Source organism: Thamnophis elegans, chromosome 8, assembly GCF_009769535.1.
Source record: "Thamnophis elegans isolate rThaEle1 chromosome 8, rThaEle1.pri, whole genome shotgun sequence".
Classification (NCBI taxonomy): Eukaryota; Metazoa; Chordata; class Lepidosauria; order Squamata; family Colubridae; genus Thamnophis; species Thamnophis elegans.
Genome location: NC_045548.1, coordinates 61,336,207 through 61,351,032, shown reverse-complemented (window position 1 = coordinate 61,351,032; position 14,826 = coordinate 61,336,207). Strand labels below are relative to the sequence as shown.

The 14,826-nt window shown below is 37.8% G+C and overlaps 1 protein-coding gene across 1 annotated transcript in view; it reads left to right on the top strand.

The window, feature by feature from the left end:
* CSMD3 (CUB and Sushi multiple domains 3) overlaps window positions 1-14,826 on the top strand; it is a 791,530-nt gene that overhangs the window by 339,722 nt on the left and 436,982 nt on the right. Inside the window, 1 exon segment of the mRNA XM_032222292.1 lies at window positions 1,380-1,587. Within this exon segment, the coding sequence (XP_032078183.1) occupies window positions 1,380-1,587 (208 nt within the window).

Below are 14,826 nucleotides of genomic sequence, written 5' to 3'. Positions count from 1 at the left end.
CTATTACTTGTCCCAGCTTCTGTCAACCTAGAAGTTCGAAAGCACATAAAAATGCAAGTAGAAAAATAGGAACCACTTTTGGTGGGAAGGTAATAGTGTTCCGTGTGCTTTCAGCATTTAGTCACACTGGCCATAAGCACGGAGACGTCTTCGGACAGTGCTGGCACTTCAGCTTTGAAATGGAGATGAGAACTGCCCCCTAGAGTCAGGAACTACTAGCACATATGTGCAAGGGGAACATTTACGTACGTACGTATGTATGTATGTGTGTATGTATGTATCTGTTTAACTGTTTAACTGTTTATTAAATTTATAGGCCGCCCAATCCTGGAGGACTCCGGGGGGCTTACAGCAACAGAAATTAAAATAAATTAAAAACAGATGAAACACGACAAATTTAAAAAGACACAACATACACCCAATCTAAGCGGGGCTGGACCTCAATCCAGAGGTCAACAGCCCCAGGCCTGCCGGAATAGCCAGGTCTTAATAGCTTTTTGGAAGGCCATGAGAGTGGGTAGGGTCCGGATCTCTGGGGGTAGCTCATTCCATAGGGCCGGAGCGGCAACAGAGAAGGCCCTACTCCGAGGCGTCGCCAGCCGGCATTGTCCAGCTGATGGCACCTGGAGAAGGCCCATCCTGTGCGATATTATCGGTCTTAGGGAGGTGTGCGGCAGAAGACGGTCTCGAAGATATGTATGCATGCATGTATTTTAATGACCCTGTAATCCTTTTCATCGGGATGGAGTCGAGTCAACTGAATGGAATTGAGTGTTTACTAGCCGGATGCCCTTCCTGTTGCCAATGCAGGGTTCACACCTGATATTTACTCATAGTGCCCCGAGAGAAAAATATCTGCCATTATCTAGCCTCCTGATTTTGAAGCAAGAGCTCCACTTCTAGGCTACTACACCATTCTTATATGACTTGAATATGACTGTCTAAAATATCTGGCACAAAAGAATGGAATCAAGAGGAAAATAAGCAACATTAGACTTCAGTTCTTAAGACGATAAGCAAGAAGAGAAGCAGTTGAGAGGGGAATAAATGCCTATTGCATTTTGTCTTGCTTTTCTCTTTTTTGCATGTTATAAAATAGCTGTAAAATAATTGCTGGGGGGGGGGGAGGATGCTAACAAAGCTGATTCTTAGAAAAGTTGATGAAGTTAGCCTGGTTTATTATTAATCTCTTCTTCCTGCAGTTCTTAAGTTATGCACCAAAGACAAATTCATTGTGTGTCCAATCACACTTGACCAATAAAGAATTGAATTCTATTCTATTCTATTCTATTCTGTTAATTACATTACCATAAGCTACCAAATACCTGTTTCCATTTACTTTCTTCTGATGTATACTTCCCATTTGTTCTCTTTGATAGCGGAAGACGCATGCGGAGGAACAATGAGGGGATCCAGTGGTGTCGTCTCTAGTCCTAATTTTCCAAATGAGTACCACAATAATGCAGACTGTACGTGGACAATTGTGGCAGAACCCGGAGACACTATCTCACTCATCTTTACAGATTTTCATATGGAAGAGAAATATGATTACCTGGAAATAGAAGGTTCTGAACCACCCACAATATGGTAAGTGAAATCAATTGTATTAAAAATGGTAGCAAATTCCTTCTGGAAAATAGCACAAATGTGTATGATTCCCCCTCCCCCAATGGTTTCATGTAAACATCCTATAGATTTCATCTGAACAAGATTTTAGTGAGCTTAGGTAAAACAATATAAGTAGTCCTCAAATTATGACCACAATTGGAATCAGAATTTCCATTGCTAAGTAAGGTAGTTGCTAAATTAGTTGTGTTCAATTTTACAACCTTTATGTGATGGTTGTTAAGTGAATCACGGCAGTTGTTAAGTGAACTAAACAGTCATTAAGCGAATTTGACTTCCCTCATTGGCATAGCTTGTTGGAAAACCATGATGACAAATAGCAATCATATAATCCTAAAATGTGACAGCCATTGTAAATACATTGGTTGCCAAGTGCCCAGGTTTTGCTCATATGACCATGGGGATGCTGTGATAGTCATAAGTGTGAAGATCAGTCACTTCTTTTTTCAGTGCTGTTAATACTTCAAACTGTTGCCAAACAAATTATTGCAAATCAAGGACTAGCCGTAGTTGTAGTTGTGTAACTGAATCCTACTTGAATCTGTTTGTTGAAGTTTAGTGATATCATTTTAACTTTGCTTCAGTTTACTGAAGATTATTGGACTGGATATGCTTTCATAAATTTATTTTAGAGTTCACTAAAAAAATTGTTTCTTTTTTTACTTCTTTGGGTGAACTGTGATTTAAGTTTAATTATTATTTATAGCATCTTCCTAAATGGCTCTATCTAATTCAGTCTGTGTGTATGTGTGTAAGTATGTATGTATAAAAAGCTAGATGATAGATGATAGATAGCATAGCATAGCATAGAATAACATCCATATTTTGGGGAGGGGGTCACTGTGTCTAGTATGAATGATCTGTTCAGTGAGAGGTGCTACTAATGTTGGACTATTCTGAAAATCTGTGATCAGTTTTAGTTCTGTGGGTGAGCTGAGATTCTGACCACCAACTTAATCAACTCAATTATACTGTTTAAAACATCTAGACATATGTTAGATAAATATTCCAGCTGTTGTCTAAAAGGTAATTAATTGCTACTAATTAGATTGACTTTGCATAGTTTAATGCTTCTCCAAGATAACAAATCCACATACTTTTTTTAAAAAAAAATGAAATTAATAATGATCAAGGAAAAGTAGTGGGATTATTTCATACACCTCTTGTGTACTTTATGCCTGATTACACCATAGATATGTGTTCTGACCCCCCTCTTCACACACCAAAGCAAGATACTTCAAGGATTTATTAACACAGAGACTAGACCTTGGCAGCAATCCAGCCTGCCAAGATAGCCACAATAGCTTCTCCAACTCTAGTAAATACATTGATTCCTGCAATGAGCTTGTGAAAAGCCATTCCTTTTATAGTCTTGAGAGGAACCTAATTACCACTAGCTGAGTTCAATTATCTCCTGTAACTGCGTAACTGTTCTTTACGCCTATTAGCCCTCCAGTGCCGGGCATCCAGGACCAACTCCATTGTCTCCCCCCCACTGCTCCAATGCATGACATCAGGACCACACTGCCTTGTCTCCTCCCCACTCGCCTCCTGGTGGCCAACCAGCCTCTCTGCACCCTGCTCGGAGTTGGAACCCTGTCCAGAATCCTCCACATCTTCCAGAGCCGACTCATAGGGCCTCTTGCTGTTGGAGTCTGGTGGCAGCTCCAACTGCTCCTGCTGGGCCACAACAGATATGCTAATAGTTTCTTGTCTACCTAGCCCAGGAATTTGGAAATCAGTTTCAATTTGACAAGTATTTTGCAAATTTCAAATTTCCCCAATTGTGTATAATATGAATCAGTTACATTTTATTATTTTGCCTGTTTTAGCTACTCATTAACAGGATATAATGTTGTTACAGTTAAAATATATACTGTATTTTTACTATATTTTTCATACTAGAAGGATAATAAAGACTTCATTTTGTTTTTTAACTTTCTAAAACATTAGAAATTTATAGTTATTATGATCTGATTGCCATTGTTTTCACTTTTCAATTCATGTGAAATCTGATGTTATCAGTTATTTATCTATACTTATTAATCTCTAATTATGCCAAATATAGAACAATAGGAATTGATGGTCCTTGCATCACAAATGTACAATTTGCTTTTCAAAGTACCCTATCTGGGTGGATTTTTCATTAGATTTTAATTGTATAACAAAAATAACATACATTGAACTAGTTATCCAATCAATATTTATTTCAATATATTAATATATAATAAAATTATTGTTATGAAGAATTTCATTTAAATTTTGTAAAGGCACAAAATCAGTATAAAATGACATTTGGAAGGAATATGTTTATGTACTCCTTTTGGGAAACTCCATAATATTTATGACATCCTTTTATTATCAGGAATATTCTTACTATTTCAGATAAGGCCATACTGCAGTATTAATTTGCAAGTAGATATTATTTCTGTGGAACAGTGGTATAACTGAAATTGACTGACTAGTGAAATGGAAGTAAAAATAAAGTATTGTTGATTAATTAATTGAATTATTTGATGAATGTAGAATAGAATAGAATTTAGAATAGAATTTTATTATTTGTATGCCGCCCTTCTCCGGGAGGACTCAGGGCGGCGAACAATTCATAGGGGAAAAAGGGGAACATGTTTCTTTCATCTTATTCATTCAGTTATGTATACTGTATAATACCCTAAGTTCAAAATCTTGAAAGTCTCATTCAATAGGAGCCACATTTTGCAAGATATTGGAAAAAGCCTAACTATCTAATGGAAAACATAATGAAATTTAAATGTACTAGTACTAATCAGAACTACAAAATCCTTCATGCAAGTTAAACATCCATTTTAGTCTTCATCAGAAAATGTTTTTTAGGAATCTAGTAACGGGGTGCAATGGCACAGCAGTTTTAATGGCCAGCATTGGTTGATTGTGAGAACAATCAACCAATGGAACAGCTGACCTTCAGAAGTTGTGGGACGTTCATCACTGGAGGCTTTCAAGAAGAGATTGGGCTGCCATTTGTCAGAAATGATGTAGGGTGTCCTGCTTGGGTGGGGTGTTGGACTACATGAGCTAAAAGGTCCCTTCCAATTCTGTTAATCTCAATCAGCCTCAGGCCACAGATAGTTGGTACTCTGCCAGTTCAAGCCCATGACATCACGTTACAGAGTGAACTCCATCATTTTACCCTAACTCCTGCTCACTTAGCAGTTCAAAAGCATATAAAAATGCCAGTAGATAAACAGATTAGATAGGAAAAGATTTGTGTGTGTGTGTGTGTGTGTGTGTGTGTGTAGATTTGCTTGGTTATGTACGTCATATGCTAAAAGAAAATAAATGCATAAATTAGGTATCTAGCACTAAACTGTGAGTTAGTTGCCTTTGCTTGTCATTTTGACAAAATCAATTGCACGGATCAAATCTTGTCTCTCAAAGGACCAGCTGAAGCGGGTAATATTAGGCCAGGCAAAGCATGGATAAGATAGCTTTCTTATTTCTCAAAATGTAATGAATTTCCTGGCATTCTTTCTAATGGAAATATTGCACTGAAAGCGAGGACAAGTACAGTTTAGGTGAGAAGAATTAACCCAGCCCTGAAGTGACAACATTAGGAATAAAGTATTTCAACAAGATCTGCCTTAAACAACTCACCATGAGTCTGACTGGGGATTTACACTTATTCTTTTCAGGGTTATGTTTTTACCTCAGGCTAGCATTAAAGATGCCTTTCTGAAACTTGTATGTTTCTTGCTTCTTTGGTTTGGGAGCTACATGGAGTTTGACAGTGAGATGATGTCAGGTATTACTAACACTGCATCTGTATTTTTTTTAAAAAAAATTGTACTGCTATACAGTGAATATGCATTTGTGAAAGCATGTTCGAAAACAGTAAGCTGAAATAAATTGAAGAGACTCATCATAAAGTCAGTTAGATACGACTCGAAACAATTCCAGTGCCATGGATCACTTAGGTGGGGAAAAGATATTTATTTGTGCTTTTAGGTTTTAATTGCCATATTGTTTGCTGCTCCAGAAGCAATATTAGACTGAGAAGGGCAGCTACAGAACTTGAATAAAACAATTAAATAAAAAACTACAGTCCTCCATCTGGATTTGGGATTCCAGTTATTGCCACAGTCAGTAGTCTGGGATGACAACCTCAGATAATATTTGAAAGGCCGCGGATGCTTCAGTTTCTCGTCAGATCCAAGGTGCTATGCATACTTTCAGTTTTAATGTCTGCTGTAGCAAGTTTATTCACATCACCACTTAAGTGAGTCAATTATCCATGGTGAAAAGATTCAGATTTGTCAATGATTTCTCACACAATTACACTCTTTAGACATATCTGTAGCCTAATTATTTTAAAAGCCTAATTTACCCCAGTCATTAGTGGGATTAAAAAAAAATAATATACATCATTTGTCTTTTGTACAGCAATTTGGTGACTTTATCCTTGAAAAAAATATGTCATTTTGTTTTCTTCATCTTTGTAAGGATGGAAGATGTTTAGATAAGTGACATGGTAAAATATACACAGATCAAAACAGTTTTCTTTCCCAAGTACATTCTATAAATTATAACCCAGCATTAAAATGCTAATTTAATAATGGTTAATTTGAAGTTGCGGATTGAAGGAGTACTCTATCCTAAGCTTGTCATTCATATTGTGGGATGAGATCAATGCATTTTGTTATGCAAAAGCACCTCACCATATGTTAGGGAAAAAATAGATCTACAAAATTTAATTAGCTCAGATTTCTTAATTAGATGCATTATGTTAATATTTTTATCCCTTTAGAGCAGTATTGAAATCCAACTCCTAATTGCTTACATATGCAAAGAATACTCTGTCAATGAAAGCTTATGTGTTGTTTTATTTTAGATAGAACTGATATGGTAAAAACCCTATTAAAACTAAATGTAGGGTTACAAAGTTCATTTAGATGATATAGTATTTTGAAGAGCTACTCTCTCTCTATATATATATTAAAAAAATGAAATTCTTTAATGACATTTCCAGACTACTAAATAAAAAAAAAGCTTTCTTTCTTGGGTAGTTTGGATAAAAGATTGTGTAAGAACTGTAAAACAAAGCTTGCTATTTATCCTGACCTCATCTTTGGAATTGTTCCTAGATTTACAATTTTATTGTCAATCTAAACTGAAAATTCTGCCAGACTGGACTAGTCAAATGAGATGTTAACAATACAGGATATAATTTTATATAATAACATTGAAATTATGTCAGATACATATACAATGGTAGGGTCATAACTGGGAGTAGCCACTTTTTTTATCTGAATTGCCACAAAACACATTTTGATTCATAAATAAATCTTGCTATGACAGTCAGCTGCATGTTAACTGAATTCATCAGATGACAAGCAATATCTTTATTCAACCTTTATTAAAACCAGTATTCTAAATATTCAAGTCAGTCCACCATATGATGCTTTGTATACTATATGAGAATATCCCAAAATAATTTTAAGCTATCTTTTTTGGTTTGGTGAGCACCTTTTGAAACCTTCAAAAGTACCAATATTCTTCATTGCTTTTTTGTTGTCCCACCTTCACTTCCATAGAGTAATACAAGCTATACCATTGCTTGCACTATTTTGATCTTTGTAGATATAGACATATCACGGAGTCTGAATACCTTTTCTAAGGCTTTCATAACTACTATACCCATGATGGCAAACCTATGGCAAACATACCAGAGGTGGCACTCAGAGCCCCCTCTGTGGGCACACATGCCATCTCCAGCTGCTCTTCTGCACTGAGTGCCCAAACCGGAATGCATGTACATGCTGGAGCCCAAAAGCTTGAAGACCAGCTGGCTAGTGCGCATGCATGCACCAGCCACCTGGTCTTCAGGTTTCTGGCTCTCTGGCATGTGCAAAGACCAGCAAGCTGGTGCACATGTGTGCGCCAAAACCAGAAGACCGGCTGGCCAGCATGCGCATGTGCACGCACACTGGTCATCTGGTCTTTGAGCTTCCGGGGCTCCAGCACACACGTACATGTACATTTGTGTTCCAGTTTGGGCACTTGGTGCCGAAAAGGTTCGCCATCACTATACCAAGTGCTAATCTGCAGTTCATGTCTTGGTTTATTCTGAAATCCAGTTTGTTTTCTTCCATTTCTCCATATTTGGCAGACGCTTTCCCCATTTATCCTCAATGACTTCTTTAAGTCCATTTCAAAGTTCTTCTGGTTCTCTACCGTAACATTTATTTTGCATCAGCGCTTAGAGTAAAAACTGATGAGCACAAGATTATGTAATTGATGTTATTCAGTAATTAATTGCACTGCAACCAAGCATTGTTCTTGCTGTACTTTTCCTAGCAATAGCAATAGCTCTTAGACTTATATACTGCTTCATAGTGCTTTGCAGCCCTCTCTAAACGGTTTACAGTGTCACCGCATTGCCCCCAATAATCTGAGTTCTCAGTTTACTGACCTCAGAAGAATGGAAGGCTGAGTCAACCTTGAGCTTGTACGACTCAAACTGCCATCAGTTGGCAGTCAAAGAATTAGCCTGCAATACTGCATTCTAATCACTGAGCCATCCTAGCTCTATATAGGAAACTATATAATTATATAAAAGTAATTTCATTTATTCTTTGTTTTTCATATTCTGAGTTATTAACAGGGTAATCTAACTGAATATATATATAGTCACAACCCCTGGTAAGCCCCAATTATGGGAGGAAGCTAACTGCAATACAGCACAGGTTAGAATTCCAGTAAGGGTATGGCTAGCTGATGAGAGCTAAATAGCTTGAAATAGATCTATACTAGTCTCCCTTTATTTATTTATCAGCACAAATTATATATATATATATATATATATATATATATATATATATATATATATTATATATATATATATATATATATATATATATATATATATATATATATATATATATGGGTCTCTAGTTGTTCGGGTTTTCTCCCGCGTAGAATTGGAGATGTCTTGGCGACGTTTCGACGAAGTCACATTCGTCATCTTCAGGCTGGGATGGGAATGTCTTGGACAGGGCTAAAGTTCTCCAAAGGTACAGAAGAGAACACTAGAGAAAAAGAAAAACAAGGTTCTCTTTAAGGACAATGCATGGAAGTAAGTGATCCATTAAAAACAGAGCAATTAAAAGACATGGTGGCAGCAGAATTTAGAAACAAGAATTAGTCTTTCTCTCTCCCTCCAAAGACAATTAATAGCCGGCTAAGTGAAACTTGCTACTGACACTGTAATAGACCTTGAAGAAATCCAAGAAGCATCTTAAGAAAGAACAGCTGTGACATGATGGTAAATGATACCCTGCTGAAGGGTACTGAAGCATCTGTGTGCAGTCTCAATAAGACCTTGCAGGCAGGATATGTATTGCCTTTCAAGACCTCACAAAGAGATTACCAAAACTGACCATAAATTATACTTAGTTCATGTGGAGATGAATATTATATCCAGAAGAGAACCTAGAAGAATATCTGAATACCGCAGGTGTTAGTATGTAGGTCTCTAGTTGTTCGGGTTTTCTCCCGCATAGAATTGGAGATGTCTTGGCGACGTTTCGATGAAGTCACATTCGTCATCTTCAGGCTGCTGCTGACTACTTCAGGTTTGGTGTTTCCAGGAGTAGTGTGGGATCTTGGCTGTTTGTTCCTTATAACTGCTGGTAGGGGATTAAATTTTAACTGCCAGTAGGGGATTAAGTTTTAACTGCCAGTAGGGGATTAAAACTGATTGAATGGGGGCTTGGGTGTGTCTTGATTAGGTGGAAGTGTGTCATTATTTGGTGGAGGGGTGTTCTGTTCTGATTGTTTGGGGGGTTGTGTTTCCTGTGAGGGTAGGAGGGGTTTTGAAGAGGCTGATTGTGCTTTAGCAGTCTGGCTTCTGGTTCTGGGTCGTGCCTTCTCATCAGTTTGTGTTTTTGGTTGTTTTCTTTGTGGATGTTTTTTGGTAGTATTCTGTGTGGCTATTGTGAGTGTGGGCCTGGTCTCATTCTTCATGTTTGGGATTCATTTGTTAATGAGGGCGGGTTTCCAAAGGGCTGGCAGGCGGGAGGTGTCGTCTCGCCTGTTCATGCTATGTGGGTGTTTTTCTATTTCGATTGCTTCCCTGATTATACGGTTGTTGAAGTGTTCGGCCTTGGCGATGGTTCTTGTCTTATTGAAGTCAATTTTATGTCCTGTGGCTTTGAGGTGTTGGACCAGGGAAGAAGTTGGTTTTTCTTTTTTGATTGCATTTTTGTGTTCTTCAATGCGTGCACTTATTCTTCTGTTGGTCTGTCCGATGTATGTGGCGGGGCAAGTAGTGCATGGGATTTCATATACTCCTTGATTTTCTAATTCAATTTTGTCTTTGCGGTTTCTTAGGATGGTGGATATTTTCGGGTCTGTGCAGAATGCTGTCTTGATGTTGTGTTTGCGGAGGATTTTGCTGATTTTGTCTGTGGTGCCTTTTATGTATGGGAGGAGGGCTTTTCCATTTTCTTGTTCTCTGTCCTGGACTTTAGTGGGGGTTTCTTTTTGGATTAGGTTGGTGATCTTATTTCTTTGGAATCCATTGGATGTCAGTACGTTGGTGAGAGTGTGTAGTTCGGTTTTTAGGTGTTGTTCATCAGCTAGGCATTTTGTTCTGGAGATGAGTGTCTTGGCTACGGAATTGATCTGGGCTGGGTGGTGGTGTGAGAGTGCGTGCAGATAGCGGTTAGTGTGTGTTTTCTTCTGGTAGATGGTGTGTCCTAGGGAGCCGTTAGATTTCCTGTAGACTAAGACGTCCAGGAAGGGAGTTGGTTGTTTACTTCTGTTTCCATGGTGAACTGTATTTTGGGGTGTAGGCTGTTGAGGTGTGTAAGGAAGATGTCCAGTTGTTCTTTCCCATGTGGCCAGATTATGAAAGTGTCGTCTACATATCTGAGCCAGAGTTTAGGTTTGTGATCAGATTTTTCTAGAGCTTGGGTTTCAAAGTTTTCCATGTAGAGGTTGGCAATGACAGGTGAGAGGGGTGATCCCATGGGTGCTCCTTCCATCTGTTTGTATCTTTGTCCATTGTGAAGAAAGTATGTGTTAGATAGGCAGTGGTTGGTTAGATCCAGGATGTGTTTGGGGGGGTTGTATTTGTTTTGGATAGCTGTTAAGGCTTCTTTGATTGCCCCGCCACATACATCGGACAGACCAACAGAAGAATAAGTGCACGCATTGAAGAACACAAAAATGCAATCAAAAAAGAAGAACCAACTTCTTCCCTGGTCCAACACCTCAAAGCCACAGGACATAAAATTGACTTCAATAAGACAAGAACCATCGCCAAGGCCGAACACTTCAACAACCGTATAATCAGGGAAGCAATCGAAATAGAAAAACACCCACATAGCATGAACAGGCGAGACGACACCTCCCGCCTGCCAGCCCTTTGGAAACCCGCCCTCATTAACAAACGAATCCCAAACATGAAGAATGAGACCAGGCCCACACTCACAATAGCCACACAGAATACTACCAAAAAACATCCACAAAGAAAACAACCAAAAACACAAACTGATGAGGAGGCACGACCCAGAACCAGAAGCCAGACTGCTAAAGCACAATCAGCCTCTTCAAAACCCCTCCTACCCTCACAGGAAACACAACCCCCCAAACAATCAGAACAGAACACCCCTCCACCAAATAATGACACACTTCCACCTAATCAAGACACACCCAAGCCCCCATTCAATCAGTTTTAATCCCCTACTGGCAGTTAAAACTTAATCCCCTACTGGCAGTTAAAATTTAATCCCTTACCAGCAGTTATAAGGAACAAACAGCCAAGATCCCACACTACTCCTGGAAACACCAAACCTGAAGTAGTCAGCAGCAGCCTGAAGATGACGAATGTGACTTCATCGAAACGTCGCCAAGACATCTCCAATTCTACGCGGGAGAAAACCCGAACAACTAGAGACCTACATACTAACACCTGCGGTATTCAGATATTCTTCTAGGTTCTCTTCTGGATATAATATTCATCTCCACATGAACTAAGTATAATTTATGGTCAGTTTTGGTAATCTCTTTGTGAGGTCTTGAAAGGCAATACATATCCTGCCTGCAAGGTCTTATTGAGACTGCACACAGATGCTTCAGTACCCTTCAGCAGGGTATCATTTACCATCATGTCACAGCTGTTCTTTCTTAAGATGCTTCTTGGATTTCTTCAAGGTCTATTACAGTGTCAGTAGCAAGTTTCACTTAGCCGGCTATTAATTGTCTTTGGAGGGAGAGAGAAAGACTAATTCTTGTTTCTAAATTCTGCTGCCACCATGTCTTTTAATTGCTCTGTTTTTAATGGATCACTTACTTCCATGCATTGTCCTTAAAGAGAACCTTGTTTTTCTTTTTCTCTAGTGTTCTCTTCTGTACCTTTGGAGAACTTTAGCCCTGTCCAAGACATTCCCATTTTCTTTGATTCATTGCAATGCACACACTCCTAAAATTATTTCACTTTGCCTTCCACTAAGGACCTATGTTTGCAAATGTTGCATTATAATTCCAAAGGCAGGAAGATAAATATTGTGCATCCTTACTTCCAACATTGTCTACCCAGTCATTTTCTATAGACAAAATTCCACACAAAACATATTTGCTATGAGTTTCTTGAGGCCACTTGTCTATAAGGACTAGTCTGAACAGTGGGTCAATGGGTGGGGATTGAGTTGGGGAGTGGGGAAGATATATTCAGTAGTTTCAGAGCTGAAGCCAAACTGGGAACTTGCTATTCATGCTGCTATCAAGATCGGAGAACAGTGAAGATTCATCAGTATTCCTATGTGGGAAGAAAGAATTAAAGCAGCACAAGTTTTAAATAACCACCAAGTGCTTAAACAACAAAATAGTGCATAATTTGCAGTGATACATGTAGCCAAAGTGCTCCTATCACTTAAAAAACCCCCACCAAGAATGATAGAAGATAATGACTATGTACTAATTTCATCTGTTTTGTTGCTGTCAAATATGATATGCTAGTAAAAACTGTTTTAAAGTTAGCTTACATTTATTTCAACTCAATTGTAAATAATTCTGTCCATTTATTTGTGAAAGTGTAAAAATATTTCTCAGGTTTTAGAGAAAATATGACATTCTGTTTGTGCTTTTTAGCACTGCATAGCACTAAGTTTTGAATGTCAATCCATATTATCTATACAAAAATATCCTTCTGACTCAAGCAACATTAAAACAACATATTTAATACTCTATTGAATCTACAGCATGCCGTAGGAAAAAGAAAATATACATATGGAGTGGTGTAAGGTCAAAGCCATGATTATTAATATTCAAAGATGAGAAAGTAGAGATCCTGAATTATGTAGCAAAGGAGTTTGGAACTCTGGGGATATTAAAATTAAGTTGTGATATATTTGGTGATTTGCTAGTAAAAGAGAAAAAAACCCAATCCAAACACATCTTCTTCAGCTTACCTAACGTAATTCACACACTATGTACGAGAGGTTTGCAGCCCTTCCAGGCACTCTGAAAAAATATATATGCCACAAAAATATATTCTGTGATGGCATGGGCACATAAAATAATATCAATTTATCAAAGTGGAAACCAGTTAGATTGCTTCACAGCGATCTCCCAGGATGGTCTTTGTTATCCTAAATTTTCTCCCAACCTTCTAATCTTCGTGTTTTGAAAGCTATTATGATGGACCTGTCTATTCTTACTCAATGTAACTGAAAATCAGGATATAATGAGTATTGATGCTTTGGAAAAAGGATGCAGTGACTCAGTGGCTAAGACGCTGAGCTTGTCGATCGAAAGGTCAGCAGTTTGGCAATTCGCACCGCCTAAAAGAGTGAGCTCCCATTACTTCTCCCAGCTTCTGCCAACCTAGAAGTTCGAAATCACGTAAAAATGCAAATGAACGCATTCCGTGCACCTTTGGCATTTAGTTATGCGAGCCACTTGACCAAGGGGATGTCTTCAGATAGTGCTGGCTCTTCGGCTTTGAAACGAAGATGAGCACTACCCCCTAGAATTGGGAACAACTAGCACATATGTTTGAGGGGAATCTTTACCCTTACCCGAATGCTTTGGAATGTTGGAGACATGTCTGAGAATACCATAGGCAGCCAAGAAAAGAAACAGTGAGTCATTAAACAATCCAGAGATCTCCTCAAGGCTCAAATTATCCCACTTTGGACACATCATGCAAAAACCTAGACGTCTTCAGAAAAAAATGAAAGGAAAGAGGAGAAAAGAATGAACAATAGCAAGATGAATCTACTAAATTACAATAACAATGGGTTCATAGTTGGAAGTCATGGAGCATCAGGCTGGGATCAGATCATCATGAAAAATATTGTGATCTCAAAGAGTTAACTCTTGACTTTAGACACATAATCAATCAACCAAGGAGCCAAAAGAAACTTCTAGATGATGCTAGAAGCTAATGTATTTATTTTGTAATTATGCTTATTTCCCTTCTGTCTCTTCTCCCTCTGTATTTAAGAATCTTAGGAAATTAAAGATACAGATTAAAAAAGAGAGGGAAAGATATTACATTATCACATTATATTATAACATTTATTATATTAGATGTATTATTTATATATTATTTAGATGTATGATTTTGAGCTAAATGGATAGATGTGGACCGTATATCACAATATTTTATGTTTATATAAATATTCCATGAGTGAGTTTCTTGGCACTTATAACAGAAACATTTCCATCTAAGTCATCATAAATTATATTTGGTAATACATGCAATAATAGAGGAAGGAAGGGAATAAATTTGTGTACATAAATAGAGATTTATTCCCGATTTAATATTAGCAGTTCTGTCATTTCTTTTCTTCTGATGGTAACTTAGAAGAAATTTTCATACCTTAATATTCTGTTTATCATTGTAAATAACAGTTTATTTCAACAAAATATAGAGAGAAGCAACATTACAGAGCCAATTTCTCTTTCTCTCCATCTCTCCCTCCCTCCTTCTGCTTTCCTTCTGGTATTATTTCCTCTTTTTAAAAGGATGCTAGTCTTTGAATATATCCTTTAAATGTGAATAGCAAATAATAAAATAAAATATATGCCAGATTCATAGAAGAAGCATCCCTGTATCACGCACTATACTGTAGTTACTATAGAATGATTTCATTTGAAAATCCTTATTTTTGTATACTATAAATACTATCCAGATATATGAATTCACAGTTAAAA